The sequence below is a fragment of the Nestor notabilis genome, unplaced genomic scaffold (genome assembly GCF_000696875.1).
Source record: "Nestor notabilis isolate BGI_N333 unplaced genomic scaffold, ASM69687v1 scaffold3588, whole genome shotgun sequence".
NCBI classification, from domain to species: Eukaryota; Metazoa; Chordata; class Aves; order Psittaciformes; family Psittacidae; genus Nestor; species Nestor notabilis.
In genome coordinates this window covers 23,120-40,432 of record NW_009938585.1, presented here as the reverse complement: position 1 = coordinate 40,432, position 17,313 = coordinate 23,120, and the positions used below count along the sequence as shown (strand labels likewise).

General features: G+C 43.3%; 1 protein-coding gene across 1 annotated transcript in view; it reads left to right on the top strand.

Annotated features, from left to right (window-relative positions):
* LOC104409510 (transcriptional activator GLI3-like) overlaps nucleotides 1-17,313 on the top strand; it is a gene marked incomplete at its 3' end in the record, with an annotated part of 124,976 nt that overhangs the window by 86,546 nt on the left and 21,117 nt on the right. Inside the window, exon 3 of the mRNA XM_010019403.1 lies at nucleotides 11,249-11,354. Coding sequence (XP_010017705.1) covers nucleotides 11,249-11,354 — 106 coding nt within the window. The remainder of the gene's footprint in view (nucleotides 1-11,248; nucleotides 11,355-17,313) is intronic.

Here is a 17,313-nt window from a genome sequence, read left to right as displayed (position 1 = left end):
TCTCCGAGTGCCACTGCATTTAGTAGAGCATCAAACACTTCACTGGCGGGAAACTGATGCTTAATGTGTTGGAAAAGCTCCAAGATTGCCAGGGGGTGGGACTGAGGAGAGCTGTCTCCTCTCCTTCTGCTGGAGGGTAAATGAAGTCTCCATGAAGTCCCCCATTTCCCTATAGCCAGATTGCAGCTGAGCTCCGCACGGAAACGCAGAAGGGAGTGTTGTGTCTTGATAGGCTGGGGACAAATACCTAAACTTATTTTTATTACCATGTCCTTTGCAGCATGTTGTGCAAACGTACAACTGAAAGATGGCCTTTTACAGGCTTGGGAAGTCTTCATGCTTGTGCCACTGAGCCATACAGGCGCAAGTCCTGCAGCTTGGGCGCTGCTTGTGGTGAGGTGCTGGCTGAGGGTCAGGGGAAGGGGTTTGCAGATATCTTGGCCTTGTGGAACATGCCAGGAGTATGCAGAGCATGAGGGGCCACACTGACCCACACCACAGGTCTGTATTGCTTGGTATCCTCTCCAAGCAATGACCAGAAGCAGATGCACAGGAGTTAATGTAAGACCATGCAAGTGATTCTCCTCCCCTTTTGTCCCCCAGCGCTCTTCCAGCTTCCCAAAATTCGCAGTCTAGGAATTTCCTGGTCTGTAAGTGGTTTCTACACGTTTGGACCGTTACTACATTTCTCTTCTGTGACTTTTCCCTGGAGGCCATTGAAACGCTCAGTGTCTAGCCCTGTGTGGCAAGGAATGGTGGTTTGTGTACCTTATCTTCATTTGGCCATCTTTCCTTTCTCCTGGCTCCTGTAGTCTCCTCACAGCACTCTTGGCTTCCCCTCGAGGATGCAAAGAGAGGAATGAAAAGCAGTAACCTCCTCTTTATTGCCCCCTTACCCACCCAGGGGTGCAGGAGGATGACGCTTTTCCTCTTCTCTCATACTTGTGGGGTTGTGCTCCACCTCGTCCTACGTTTTATCACATTTTATCCCGTCTTATCCCTTAATCACCAAGCTGAAGAACATAGCTGTGCAGAGGCAGGTAATGTAATCTTTTCTCTAGTCTGCTTGGACCAGAGGCTGGAGAAAGTGATGCTGCTGTAATCATTTATGGTAGAGCCAAAAAGCTCAGACACTGCAGCCCTGCTGTGGTAAGCACTGTAGACAGGTGAGGTAAAGATGGAAAGTGCTCTGAAGAGTTTTCTTTTGTGCTGTTGCTATGCAGAACAATCTTTGCTAATGCCATGGGCTGCTCTGCCAGCTACTGCATTTGTCTGCTTCTGCCTGTTCGTGACTCTGTTCTTCCATTTCTTTCTCTCATTAACGGGAGTGTTTTTCCTCCCTGGTGAGGCTGGAACTACCCATCAGTCCGTGACACTAGAGTCCCAGCAGTGAGTCTTGTGTAAGTAGGAAGCAGCGTGGGCAGAAGAGCTCAGGAGATGCTGGTTCTGTGGTCGTGTGCCCCTTCTCCACAGCTCTGATGCAACCAGATGCAGCATCTGTTTTTTAGACATCACGCTGCTAACTCGGGGCTGTCTTCAAGGTGTGGAAGGACCATGAGCATTAATGGAGGTGAGGCTGTTGACTCTGATTTTTTGACTTGTGTTTTTAAACGAGTACTCTGACACGCGTGCCCTTCAACCCAGTTCAGTGGGGCACCCGCTTATAGCGATGGTGCTAGCTCTAAGTAGGTGATGTAAAGGCTTGGCTGCTTTTGATAAGCAGCACTTAGTTCCCAAAGCAAGAGAAACATAGGCCAGATCCTGCAACTGTGTCTGCAGAGAACAAGAGGGGATGACGGTGAAGGTGTTGATACAACTTTGTGAGGAACTTGCCATATGCTGTGGAGAAAAAAGCTCTTTGGCGGGGAAGAGGAAATAGGGGGAAATCTTAACAATAACCCTAAAAACCCAACAAAAAGCATGGCTATATCTAGAGCTGATACTCTCATGCTCTGAGTAATAGGAAACAAAGAAGTTTTCTCTAAACAAACTTTAAAAAAGTATCATGAGCAAAACCCTAGAGAGATTAGTACAGAATGAGCAGTTTTAGGCAATTGAACCACTCTGCATCAGGACTTTTCACTAGAGAGGTTCAGTGTCTCAGAAGGGATATGTCCATGTTATCACTGGGGCACAGGGAAGTAACGTAATTTGATTATGACAAGTTTTGTTAAAAATACTTGCCTCAAAGCTTGACTAGGACAAACTAACTCAGATTGACTGGAATATTGACAATCTGACATTCTCAAAAATAGGCTGAATGAGCACTAAGAATAAATGTCAATAGGGCAAATTAAGGGAACCTGCCATACTTTCCATCTTCAGTAATGATCAAACCCACGAAGTACCTAGCATAAAAATGAAATAGAGGGGAGAAACTCTCTAAGAAGCTGAAGGAGGATCAGAGAACAAGGCGGAAGAAAACAAGCTTTAAGTCAAGTATTTAAGCGATGTCATGAAGTAATAACCAAGAGTCAGTTTGTGTTGCCTTTGCTTGGCTTGAGTGTAGTACCTGTTTTACCAGCAGTCCACTAGAAATAGTAGAGGAGGTTACTGGCACATGGTGAAGGCAGTGTATCATAGTGCAAAGATGAAAGGTAGTGGTATTTGAGACTGTGTATAAGAAACACATACCCCTGCTGGGAAGAGGAATTCATAGAAATAGGTTATTTGTATTGTAAATTTCTAAGGCTTCCTCTTCCTAAACAGTGTCATGTCAGCCTACATGAAAACCCTATACCCAGGAGTGCAAGGGTGACAACTGTATATCTCTCCCAAGCTGCAAGAAACGCAGGGAGCAAAACCAAGTGACTGTGATTAATTTAGAATATGAACATAGAGATGAAAGGATGCAATAAATGTATACTATCGAGTGGCCTGACAGCACATGTGATAACTATCTGCTCATCTGCAAGAGCTTGAAGAGTGTAAACACCACAGAAGGAGAGTAATTGCTAAGGATGGTACAGAGAGAAAGAAGCTAAATAATTATGAATATTTGGATGAAACTTTAAAAAATTAGGTTGAACAGCAGGGAAAAAGAAATCTCTCCAAGTGTTCATCTGATTGTGCATCCCATAGAATATGAACTGTTTTAAAAATAGACATAATTGATCTAATTATACTTCTCCCTCTCTAATTCCTATCATGCCATAAATTACTCATCAAAGCTGCTAAGTATAACCTATTTCCAAGTCTTTCACCCTGTGGTCCAGACCTTCAGCTGCTGGAAATCTGTTTAGCTATGGTGATCTTCACCATACTGTACTGATACCCCGCTGTTTGAGGTTTGGCCTTTCAGATAGCTTTTAAACATGATTCTGGTACACTGAAGAGCACACAAGTCTCCAAAGCGTCACTTAAACAAGTAACGTTTGCAGACTGACTTGCGGTGCTGCTAAGAACATCACCAAAGCTTGTTGAATGACCTGAATTGTCTTTATTTGTTCCCACACCAAATCAGCAGCAATACAAGGATATTTCTAGGGTTTTTTTTCTAGTTTCTAGCTTTCTGTTACCCCTCCTTAGCCAAATTTACATATGCATCTTACAGGTATATGTCATTGCTGAGTTAATGCGTGCAGCTGATAGCAGGGCATTTGAATGCTTCTGTTGAGCCATAGGGAATAACCCATCTCTTGTGTGGCAGCTCCTTGTTCCCAGTAGTTAAGAAACCCACTAGTGGTTTCCAAACTAGTTAAAGTTAAACCTCTGCTTAGGAGTAGTTTGGAACTGAGAGCATTGCTATGAGATTTCTCCTTTAGTTCTCTCCAGCATGGATCAGGATTTTTCTTTTATACTTTTTCATTTCCTTAGTTTCTACTTTGTAGCTCACCTTCAACCTCTGGAATTTGCTGTGTGTTACAGCAATGGGTATGCACGTGTACGTAGGTTTAGATTAGCTGTGTGTATGTTGTGGTTATGATCCAGTTAGTTGCTGCTCATGGAGGAGGAAGTGCTGAGGATGTGATCTTAGAATCATAGAACATTTAGGGTTGGAAGGTACCTTAAAGCTCATCCAGTTCCAACCCCGTACCACAGGCAGGGACACCTTCCACTAGATTAGGTTGCTCCAAGGCCCGTCCAGCCTGACCTTGATCCTTCACACACATGTGTATTCAAAGGTAGAATCATAGATTCAACTAGGTTGGAGAAGACCTTTAAGATCATCAAGTCCAGAGGCATTCCAGGGCAGCTGGGTGAAACCACTTGTCTGGGGCTGTTAAGTGTTATACATGGATGTTTGTTTTGTTTTCCGTAATTCCTGGAGGGGAGGATTTTTAAGCAGTGGAGGATGCACTGATGTGTGGTGGCATGAGAAGTTGGGGGGGGAGCAGCAGCAAAACAGCAACAGCAAGTGTGTTGCAAGGCAGAGGCTGAATTACTTTTCCACTGCAGAGTCCATTGGAGGTAGTGGAGGGAGGGAATTCTTTTGTCAGCTTCCTGGCACAGGACAATTTGTCATCTTCTTGCAGAGACCACATTATTAAGTTTGTTAAGAAATGCTGTGTGGGATCCAGAGGTTATGAAAAACAGGAGCTGTGCCATGCTAAGAGCCAGCTACATACGAGGAAACAATTTCCCTCCAAGTAACATGGTGATGAGGTTAAGGTGTCTTGTCATTGTCTTCTCCTGAAAGCATGGGCTGATGAACTGGCTGTATTCAGTCATTGCTCGTGTTCATGAGGGTTTTCTAAGGTTGCTTGTAGGATGAAGTAGTCAGTGTTGTTTGGGTGGAAGAAGCTACTGAGGTATGGGATATTCCTGGTGCATTTCCACCAATTTCCTGTTTGTTCTCTTGCAAACTGTGCTGGTGGAGTGCCTTGGCTTTCCTCCTCTAAAAGTGTATGTCCTGGGGGGAATGTGGGGTGGCAGTGCTGTGCCCACCCTGCTCACCGGGCAACTTCATGACTGTATGAGGAGTCCTTCCTTCACTTACCAGTGAGTCCATCACAGTGGAAACAGTCATTTGTAAGTCACTGGGCTGTGATGAATCACAAATGATGTTCTTCAAAGGTTTTGAGACTCTTCACTCCGAGGTATTTTGTAAGTGCAATATATTTATTACCCTGCAAGTCTGTCTCTTACAGCTTTTTTGTTTCTCTTTTTTGGATGGACAACAGCAGAGAGCTCTGGAGCCGGTTGAATGGGCTTGAGGAAATAAGTTGGTATTCCAGAAGGCAGTCCTGCTCCTCAGACAGCAGAGGTGCAGTGACTGGGAGGAATAATAAAAGCGTCCAAACTGAAATCATTCCAGCAGTTCTTTAGCCAATACCTGCAGCAAATTTGGCATATTAAAGACCTCTCTATGCCAGCTGATGAAATAATTTCCAGCCACTTTTGTTCCAGCACAGCAATAACTGGTCCTCCTTCATGTATTTGGCATGATGGTTGTTGTGGAACTACTGAAAACAATAAAACATGTTCCCACAAGGTGTTTGAGTTTACAAACTGAAAAGTGGTAAAATAGATGGCAGGGATCTAGATCTTAATTTTTGGTTTTACAAAGGTAGAAAGTGTTTTTCAGCTATAACAAGAGGTACAAAGCTGGAGCTGTGCTCTAGTTTGTGAGGTTTGGCCTGGAACTCCTGCGGTTCACTTCTAAGATCAGCATATAGGCTGTGCAAGGACAAGCAGAGAGTGGGGAGGGGAAGTCTGATCATCATTAGTACACACAGACACATCGAAGGGATGTTACCTGATTGAAAATGGTGTTTTTCTCTGAAAGTGTTATATCTACTGTGTTACTGCATTTAACTTTCAGTGTTACTGAAATGGAGAAGGCTTTGCAATTAAAAATCCTTTTTCTCTCTCTCCCTATGTCCATTTCTTGGCTTTATCCATTTATTTGCCCTTTTTTTTTTCTTTCCCTTTTTTCTTCCATTTTTGCCATGTTTTTTTCTTTTTCCTACTTAAAATCTCCTCTGTGAAGTCAGATGGTGAGTAGTCACATCCATGTCAACGTGACGGTTGCCACATTGGAAGCGTGCATGTGCATGCATGAACACACGGGGGGACACAGGCAAACACAGAAAGCCTCCTGAGAACTGGCTGTAGCACATCAGTGGATGATCAGCTTACAAATAGCAGTGCTTCAGATGGCAACCAGCCTCGCTGAAGCAGCAAAACCCCAGCCACCGTAGGGAGACTCTTCAAAGTGCATGAAGTTAAGTGCATGCATTCACGTGTCATTTTTCTTCCTGATTAAAGCCTCTGTATGAGCAATACATAGAGAACAGAACTCACCCCTTTTTGAAAGAGAGCTAAACCCCCCTCCAAGTCAACATGTGCTCTTACTGAGCCGTAATGCATGCTGTAATTAAAGAGAAATCCAAAATAAGATCTTTGCTTGGCAAAAAAGGAACTAGTTCTTGCCATAAAACCTGGCGATGCCATTAAGTTCAGATCAGTTGAAGCAAATGTATGTGAAGAAACAGTGGTGCCCTTAGGGACTCCGCAAACCTGAATATTAGAGAATTCCCATCTGGTGATCAGCTTACGAACCAAAGGAAGTGTAGAAATTTGCTGGCAAACTCTTCAAAACTGTTCTGTGTATTGAAAAGACATTAGCGGGAGGCTGTATCTTGCCTGATACTGTTACATCTGGTGTGAAAGCTTGGTACCACCGAGTTTAACATCAAGACCACAATGACTTTAGGCGGGAAGGAGATTTCACCTCAAATGAGGTTACATCTGAGATAGAGTTTTGCTCTTGGCTCAGTCCTGACATTTAATTTGGTAAGATGATCGCCCTGAGGACAAAGCTTACGAGGGCTTCCTTTGTTGGGCTTGAGTCCTGTGTTTGCCTGGCCCCACTCTCAGGACAGAGGTGCAGGCATCAAGGCCACACCAGGCGCGCTCAAGCCAATGCAGGCATTTTCAGTGGTAGGAAATGTTTTCTTGATGTCTGAAAAACGCAGCCTGTCATTTCCTTCCTCAAGGGTTTGTCAGGAATCACAAGGAGCTGGAGCAAGTGGGTTAGCTGAGAGCAGAGTGTTTTTCTAGCCTTACCTCCACAGGTGAACTTTCTAAATGTAGTGGTGCCCTAAGTGAAATGACTTAACCCTAACTGAGTAAGGCTTGAGAGACTACAGAAAAGTTATCCTTAACTTCAGTGAGCTTTGGAGCAGCCCAACCTCTTTGTTGTTGTCTCCAGGTGTTGCACAGCGCCATTGAACCAGCTGGCATCATCTACCTTTCCACCAAGTCATGCAGTGAATTGCTGCTGCCTGCTGCATCTCATCAGTCTTCAGTTCAGGTTTGCTGTTCAGCAGCAAGGACCATACCTGTCACTTCTCTGTTTCTTTCCCTTGATGCTGCAGCAGAGCCCCAGGCTGCTGACTTTCAGGGAACAAGTGTAGGTCTCTTCTTTCTTCCTGTATGGGAATGATTGTAATTTGAGAGAGATGATCCTATTCACTTTCTTTAAGGCGGCAAGAAAGATTCTTGAAGAAGAAATAAAAGGGCACGTTTAGCACAACAAAAAGTCAGCATAAATTGACATATTTCTCAGAAAATCTCACAGTGCTAAAACTGATGAGTTTGTAGCATTTCAGGCAGTTGTAGCTCCCATTTTGTTTGGAGCAGACCCTGTTAGCTATGCAGGAGAGGATCCAAAAGAAGCTTTCAGTAGTAGGCAGCAGAGAATGCAGAAGGCGGCATAATCTGCCGTGGTCAGCAATGAGTACAGAACGTGGTTTAAGTTCCAGTGCCTTGGCTTACCCTTACAAGTTCTTGAAAGTAGTGACATTTAAGCACAGAATCAGATACTACTGCTGAACTGGAACCGAGGGCTCCAAATGGGTAAGCGGCATCTGTCTTTCTTGACTCTTGTACTTATGTCAGGGAGTCTCTGCAAGGATGTAATTGAAGGGTTGTTCCAAGAAGTCATTGTTGCCTTTGGATGTCTTTAAGAAAACTGCCTGGCGTATGTTGTGGTAATTTGCAACTCAGCCTGAATTTTTAACATGTTACAAATAGTAGTAAGTAACTTTCCCAGCAGAATAGGAAGTTAGTTTGTTGATCTGTTTTGGTGAGCGGAGATCCTCTTCGCTGAGGGTGAGAGTTTTGTCTTCGCTCTTTGAATGCGAAACCTTAAGATGTCATTGTAGTATCCTGTCTTTTCCGCTAATTTGCCCCCTGGTTTTCTAGATAGGTAGAGCATCTCTCACAAACAGCCAGGAGTCACATAGGTCCAGATTCGGTTCTGTCCTGTGAGCAGTCTCACTCATTCTTTACTCTTGCTACAGCACAAATAATAGTGGCAGAATGTGCCTGTAATATTCTGATGGTGCCTTTAATATGGAGTAGTTACTGGGTGGGATATGAACAAGCAGCATGAAACTAGCTACAGCCCGAGTTACTGCTTTGCAAACTTCTTACTATGTATTTCCATATAAATACATGTCAAGCAATTACATTTTCATGAAGTTTCAAGTGAAGCCCTGGCTGATGGCTGCTTTGGCACGTCTGTGTTTGATCCAAGAGTCTTTCCATATAAATATTCAATGTTCTTCAAAGTGGAGTGGTTTTGGACCCCCCAGCATGTAGTATTTACTGTCTCTGTGTTGAGGGCTGACCCAAACACAGCAGAATTTGAATTCTCTCTGTAAAATTGACTCCACTAGTTCTGCACATTATTCTCCCTGTCTCCCATTTAGCATGTTAGTCTGCTGACAGTAGAGTACACAGCACTTAGCAGCTGGTTTGTGGAACCATCAGTCAGGAAATTATATGATAAATAGGAGGTAGCCAGGTTTAGTGGCACTTCATTCTGCTTCAGCAGTTTTAGCTTGACTTTGGAAAAGTCATCATGTGGTTTTTCTTAAGGGTTGCAACAGGAGATGGCTACAGTGTGGTAACTTATTACACGTACACTTGAGTTATGATATTCACCAGCTGTATTGCTCATGTGTAAATAATAAACTGTGAGATGGATAATTACGTTGGGTTTTGATATGCAGCTCTGCTCTGGTCGGTGCAGGGCTGACAGAGACAGCTCCCTGTGCCGTGATGGAGTACGGCTGTTTCCCAGATGGAAATTGCAAACAAGATGCAACCAAGATACACAAAGGAGCCTAATGTGAGAAGACTCCAAAAGGTGTTCTTGAAGATTTATATCCCATGTGTTAAGTACAACTTGTTGGTGCTCTGTGCTGTGTAGGCCCCACAAAGGGGAATACCCTTTTGGGTCTTTTAATACTCATTTCGGAAAGGTAGATAATCGCATTCAGGAGGGTTAAATGGTGCTTTACTACATAAATATTGGGACTGCTTTTAATGGATAGGTGCTGAGGCTGGGTGAGGGTGAGACAGTGAGGAGGTTTGGCATCCCCAGTGGGAGTGCTTGCCTTGGCCTGAACTGAACATGCGTAAGGGGGTCAGAATCTGTGGTCTCTTCATACAGGTGAAGTATGGAACAGGGCAGGCAGGGAAACGAATTTCTGATGCCCCTTTTCCCCTTCTGCACGTTGGTGGCTGGTGAGGGATGTGTTTCAGGAGGTAGCAGCAAGCGTCCTCCGCTCGGATGATGACGGTGTGTTCATAGGGGTACCTGGTCATTTGTGACCCACCTTTACTTTTAGTGAAGCTTGTAATAGATTGCATAGGTCCAGTTAGTGCAGCAGAACCAGAATTAAAGCTATTGTGAGATAGTAGTAAGCCACAATTATTTTTCATTTAGAGAGCCTTAAGCCCCAAGTCAGTAAATGGCAGAAATGTGCTGTGGCTGATCACATGCTGGTGGTGGTTCACAAAATCCAGCCATGCAACTGGACAGGCTGCGTCGAGTGTTTCCAGTTTTTCCTGAAATACTGGGAATCTTTCATCAAAACTTACACAATTTCCCCTCCATCCCCTCCATTTACTCCCTCAGGCCCATGTTCCTCTAGTTCTTTCTCCCACTTCAAAACAACCAACCTAACTTTTGACAAACACTAAGGGGAAAAACGCTTTTTCATTTAACCATCTCTAGCTGGCATGAGGGAACTGCTTTCACAGATTGAATAATCTAAGAGGAGGATATTTTTCTGAATAGAAAAGGCAGAAAATACAAGGAGAAGATACCATCAGGATTCAGCAGGCAAAACCAAAATAGGCTTGGTTTTACTTCTAGGGCATAACTAAAGTTTTCTTTCTTTCTAGAAGCATTTTAGTATATCCATGACATGACCTCATGTCTGTACTTCTCAATATTTGGTGTGGGGTAAACACATGACTTCACCCAAAGTGGCAATTGGGTAATAATTGGGCAGGATCAGTTTGCTTCGTGCCGCTGGAGATGCTGAGCATCGTGTCTGAGTTTTGAGCAGCACAATCGGCAGTAACCACTTTTGGGCACGCAAGTCACACCGGTGTGCTGATGTGGAGAGCTGTGCTCCGTGTGCCTTGTGTCCTCTAAAGCCGGGAGGCAGTCCTGCTGCTGCGGGGCGGGGGCAGAGCCTGTGGGGCAGTGGGGGCACATTCCCCCTTTTGTCAGCCTTGTTGCTGAGGCTTTCCTAGAACAGTGGGGAACAGGAGCCCTGGCAGCTGCAAACCCACTGTCCTGCGGAAGCCTTGGATGGAGCAGGGGAGCTTACTGCAGTGTGGGGACAAAGAAAGCACCCTTCCTTTCGAGAGAGGTGTGTGGAATGAGCCCCCCTGTCCTCAGACACATTCCTCTGGATGTGGCCATCAGTGTGACACAGTTAAGCATCTCCAATAAGGCCTTTCCCAACTGCCCTTCCTTTTAACTCCGTTGTCTGATTTACTCCAGGTAGTAATATCTCATTATGCTGCTTCAGTTGTATTTTCTCTTGTAGGACTGTGTGTACATCTCTGAGGATATAGTGGGGTTTTGTTGTATTGGATTCTCTGCGTAGGCTTTTTGTCCTGGGATGATTTCTTTTTTTTCTTGTTTTAATAAAAAATAAATAAATCAGGAATGCTTATGAAAGGCTTTTATGGTCCTTTTGATCTGACACTACACATATGGGCACATAATTATTTATTGAAGACTTCTTTACGTCCCTTTCCATTTAAGTTATAAAAAGAGAATATTGAAATTAGTAAGTACATATTCATGCAAACACTGTGGGCCAGACTCTCCTCTTAGACAGACCTGACCGACTGCAGCAGGGAAGGAGGATGCGATCTGGCAGCCATGGCACTGCGGACACGTGTTTTTCAATGTCTGTGTAGTCCTTATGAATGTTGATTTTCAAGAGTTGTTGGAGATACTCAGACCTGGGAACCTCGCTTGTTTTTTCAGATCCGCCTCACCTCTTCCCAGCATTCCACCCTCCTGTACCAATTGATGCAAGACATCATGAGGGACGCTACCATTACGAACCATCTCCCATTCCTCCTCTGCATGTGTGAGTATTCAGTGTTCCCCTTCGCTTCAGCCTGGAAGAATGGGCAAGTATATGAACGTTTGCAGTGCTCAAATCCATTCCCCTGGAGTGCTTTGCCAGCCTTGCTGGAGAGCAAGACTTACTTCTGGAAAGCATTGAGGTTATCCATTTGTGAAGCAAAATCCAGGCTGGATTCCTGAGGAATTCCTTTTATAATAGGTGTCTGGCAAGTGTTACCTGTATATTTTGCTGACATGTATTCTGTGTGCTGTCATTCTGTAAATACTACATTAAAAAGTGCTGAACCCTGTGAAATACAGCCAGACAAAACATGCATTTTGTCTGTATTAGGCTTGGGATTCTTCATAGCTAAAATTCCCTCTCATGCCAACGGTTTTATTTTTCCAATGACTGCTATGAAGCATAATGAAATTTTTGGTAAATTTTCCTAGTCCCTGTTGTGTGCACACACAGGCAATCGGCTGATTGATGGGAATGTCACCCAAACAAAATGGCAAATGTGATAGAGCACATGGTTTACACAAAGATAAAAGAAATGAATACCAGTGATAACGTGCATTAGAAAAGGGTGGTAGTGGTGAAATCCTGCAGAAATAAATATTATCTTATTCTTTGTAGGGAGACGGATATCAGCATTGCAGAATAAAACAGTTGAGTCCAGAAAACTGCTATATACCATTAAAAATGGAGCCAAAAAGCAGGGCTTGGTACTTCGCTAAAAGGCTTGATACATACATTTAATCATATCTACTAATCACCTCTCATACTGAGAAAATACAAGAAGAAAAGCACGAGTAATACTTTGAAGAATAATGCTAGTTGTTTAGATGGCAGATTGCTTTGCTATGGCTATTAGTTACAGCTGTGTAATTACATATATGCAGAAGAAAAATGAAGTTGTTTTAAAACAAGTCCTCCTCTGTGAGCAGAATTAATTGATATTAACAATCCTAACTACATGCCCAAGTACACACACAATATTTTACTAACAGTTTTTTGGGTCAGCGTTCTATTACTGAATTGTAATTTCAGAGCATATTTGCCTGAAGGTAAGTAATCAATCTGTGTTGCAGTCTTCTTGGGCATTAGAGGAAAAGTGGGTATTTATAGAGAGTACAGAAACTTGTGATTTATTCCTCAAGAGTTCTTCTGATGCATCACTATTTACACTGCAGTCAACCACATCATAAAGTATATTCGAATACACGCTTAAATTTGCTGCTAAAAGCAGTTGTAAGCTGAAGGTGGCAGGCTCAGGCAGTCAGCACACGGCCATCCTAGATTTTGTGGTGCAGTGAATGTCCTGCTGAGTGTTTTGGGGAGCTGGAGGGGGTGATCCTGCTCCTTCTGAAGCTAATGGGGAATTTGTCTTTGTCTTTGGTGCAAGGCAGGTGGGGTAGGATGTCCCAGGAGGTGTTTTAACCTGCATCAGGACTGTCACAAAACCTGGGTACTATCTGTGGGTCTTCACGGAGGCTTCTGGATCCTGTGCCGTGTGTGACCTGGCTTGGCTGTACTTGCTCTATGCTGAGCCCCATGAACCCAACCTATGCCACGACACCTTGCACCCACAGGCAAAACTTTTGGGTGGATAGACCACTGTTCCCCACTTCAGGTGACAGTGGGAAATCGCATCTTGGGCTGCATCCAAAGGAGTGTGGCCAGCAGGTCGAGGGAGGTGATTCTCCGTCTCTACTCTGTTCTGGTGAGACCCCACCTGCAGTACTGCATCCAGCTCTGGAGTCCTCAGCACAGGAAAGACATGGACATTTTGGAGAGGGTCCAGAGGAGAGGCACAAATGTGCTTCAAGGTCAGGTGTACCTCTCCTGTGAGGAAAGGCTGAGAGCATTGGGTTTGTTCAGCGTGGGGAGGAGAAGGCTCTGGTGAGACCTTATTGTGTCCATTCTGTTCTTAAAAGGGGCCTATAAGAAAGATGGAGAGAGACGTTTTGGTAGGGCTTGTTGCGGTAGGACAAGGGGTGATGGTTTTAAACTAAAAGAGGGAGATTCAGGCTGGACATGAGGAAAACATTCTTTACAATGAGGGTGTTAAAACACTGGCCCAGGTTGCCCAGAGAGGTGGTGGATGTCCCATCCCTGGAAATGTTCAAGGCCAGGCTGGATGTTGTTCTGAGCAACATGATCTAGTTGAAGGTGTCAATGCAGGGGAGTTGGATGAGATGATCTTTGAAGGTCCCTTCCAGCCCAAACTGTTCTCTCATCTTATGGGAAATCGGACAGCCTATGCTGCTAGAAGTGCCAGAATTTCTTAGACACAAAAGGTGTTGAAAATGCTGCTTCCTGCCTCACTTGGTGTTCAGTGATAGTCCCCTCTGATGCCAAAATCAATGCCCTTCTATGGAAACATGCTGTGCACTGTACGCCATGCTCCCCGCCGTACCCCGCGGGGCAGCCATGATTCAGCCAGGCCCTGCAGAGGCTTGTTAGAGGCGAGGAGATCTTAGTGTGATGTGATATGACTGCAGGCAGCTGCTTTAAAATACTCTCTGATATCAGCCCAAGCTTTAATGTCAGAATTTCCTTGATATCAGCTGTTGATTTTTCTGTTAACTTCTGTCCATTCTTCTGCTCGTTTGGTTTGCGTCACTGTTGGAATGAGGAGCTGATCACTGTGACTCCAGCAGCTGCTTTGTAGATGTTAATTCTGTCATGCTTTTTTGGACTTCCCAGGATTATGTTTTAACGTATGTGTGAGGTAAACACCCACTAGTTTTCTTGCAAGTTTTGCAGAACCTGGTGTGGTTATGACTTAGGAGTGTTTGATTTAGGATCATGTGGAGCCATTACTTGAACTAACTAACATCCAAGAAGAAATAAGAACTGGGTCTGAGAAGTTACTTGAGAATTGTGAGATAAAATGGCAAGAACCCCAGTCAGGATACAAATGTTTACCCACAGCTTCATCAATGATTTCATTGTATGAGTGTTTTTACCCTCAGCTTCATAATGCTCTCAAATGTGTGTGTGTATAGAATATAAACTAAAAAAGGGAGAAAAAAATGACATCGTTCCAGTGATCCAAGCTCTTAGAAATGTGTTCCAGAACCTGTCAAGCCTTAGTGGAATTAGTTTAGGTATAATACAAGTTCAGGAAAAATTTGGAGCGGGCCTTGTCCACATGATACCTACAATGTGTGCACGTAACTTTGAACAATGGCCAAGTGAAAAAGAAAAGGGAAAGGAGGAATTTTTAAGGTGTTACAAGAGTTATGTATTTCCATATATAATTCTTGTAGTTTAATTGCTGATGGGCAGAACTGTTGTATCCCAAATTTCAGCCTGGAGCCAAATTTTGTAATTTGAGCTATAAACCCCTAAAATACGGGTTTATGTTTATGATGGAATTGCTGACAGATGCTTATGTATGGTAGGACTAGCAGGCATTGCTGTAATTACGCTATCGTATCCTATCATTAAAGATTTCAATTGAAAGAGGTTTATAAATTGCTCTTCCTCTTAGATAAACCACCCTACATTAAGGCATCAACGATATGGTGCAGAATTAAATTAAAATCTCATAAAATGAAATATGTTCTGTATTAGCTGTTTGACACTTAATTTGCCTCTGAATGAGTAGAGGAAATCACAAATTAACCTGCCTTTGTTTTTCCAGCCATGGCTTATTAGGTGTTAGAACAACTGCAATTACAGTCCAATAATAACCCCCAACCCTTATGAATATGTACTGAAATGTGTCACTTTGTGTTACCCAAACCTGTTTGTTAGGACTGTGTAGTTATCCTTGAATTTCTACAGTACATCTTCAGTTTATACTTCAGGAAAGATGTGTGAAACTTAAGTTGTTCTTTGGTGGCAACATATGAACAGTGTAATTGGAATGGAGCTTGTGTATTCCTTTTTTATTTTACTATTTTTTTTCCAATTCAAGGCATGAATCTTAGCTTAAGAATAAAATCCACTAAACTGTAATTAATTTTTGCTACTTTTCATTGACCTAGCAAGGTAAATTACTTGTTTAACATCTTACAATTAAAACATACCAAAAGCATGGCTTTGCTAATCCCACTTCTTGCTTTTTCTTTGTTGTTGTTTTTGTCTAGCTCTTCCTTCATTTTCAAAATTATTGATCTCTAAGCTGCTAAAGAAGAAACTGAAGCTAAGCTATGTTTTGATCCTTGACATTTGTTGGTCATCCAGTAGAGCTGGATGCCTTCCCCTGTTGGTATGCAGTGATTCAAAACCATGCTGCTAATGAAGGCATTTATTTAAACATAAATTAATACTTTGAGTGTGCTAATTTTTTTTACTCCTCAAACTATATGTTTACTATTGGCTAACTCATCCAGCTGCCTGAGGTCTTTGTTGGCTTTGTTGGAATGAGAGTTGTTAGGAGTGAGCAGAGAAAGAATAAGGTTTCCTGAATATTTTTATCACAGTGCAAAAGTAAATAATTTTATAGTCCCACAACTTTTAAAGTTTTACTTAGCCAGGATGGGAGCTTTTGTTAATAATAAAAAAGCTCCGAAGGCAGAGGCAAACATCTACTGATGGATTTAACTTTGGCTATTTAAGAAGCTGCCTTTTGTGGGCATTCCTTCTTTCCTTCCCACACCTTTGCTTTACATTAATAGGTTGCTCCCACTCTGTTTGCTTTCACAGTGGGGTTGGAATAGCCTTTGGAGGTGACCTAACCTGGTATTTCCAGGCAACATTAACAAGTCTGTGAAGGAAGCATGCTCCTGCAGAGGTGCCTGGTGGCAATGTCAGGAATTGGCTCCAGGGTGGCCTGTGTATGTCTCCAAGCAGTTAACACACAAGTCATAGTGAGCAGGCAGATCTAAGGGAAGGTACACTGATGCTACCCATATGCTTACGGCCAGAGGGATCTGCAAGGTAAAACTGCTGTCTTGTATTGTTGATCCTAGGAAGCTACTCCAAGCTCCTTTTTTCTACCTGCTGATTGAGGGTAGAGGCATCCAAGTTTGGCAGTCTAAAATCCTGAAATGATGCATGTGCAGATAATTGTGCATGTGCCTAACATGGAAGCCTTGAACAGATACTTTGAACTGTGTGAATGCACTGGTGCTAAAGCAAAGCATGTGTTTTGCTTGCAGTTGGCTTCAACTTGATAAAAAGAGAGTCTGATTCCTAGATATGTTATTTTATATCTAATTTATGCAGACATCAGTTACACAAGGGTGAAAAGGAAAGGAAAGTCAGGCCCAGACTCTCAGCTTTCATCAGCCTCTGATTTTGGAGCATGCAGTACAATGGGGCATGTCCAAATGCCAGAAGATTAAAGCTTTGGCTCCACAAAATATCCTTGATAATGAGAGAAACCGTTTGCCATACGTTTGATAGGAAACTTAGGTTTTCCCAGCCCCATCACTGATATTTACATTCTTTTTCCTTTGCGCTTTTGTTCCTAATCTCTCATTTCTTTTCAAAATCTTTTAAACCTTCTAAATCTTTTACCTGCTGCTTTACCTCAGTGTACCTCTAAGCTGGAGACTTGGCAAGGAGTCCATCAGCTTGTCAGAGCCTTCACTGATCCTTTCACAGTGGGAAGGAGAGCCCCACCCGGTGTGAAAAACATCACTCCTTGAATTGGCTTTAATTACTTGAAGACTTGGAACGGGTTTTACGGTTTAGCCAGGAGCCATCGAAGAAGAAAGACTCGGACATGAAAAGATGACTAGGTACAGCTTTTCAAAGCCATCCACAAAAGTATTTTAGGTAAGCAGGGAGAAATCTTCTGTTAAATGGGAAGCACCCCAAGAAACCGGTCCTTGGAAGTGAAGTGCAGCATCCAGAATAAGCAGCTGCTAATAGCTTGGAGGATTTTTATAGCGAGTCTCTGAGAAGGAAGCAGCACGGTCTGGTGACTCGTTAAGGTTATTCAGAGTTTGTTACATGCCATGGATATGTGTGATGTAGGCTCTGCAAGCAACATGTATGCCTCCTTTCTTAGTGGCAG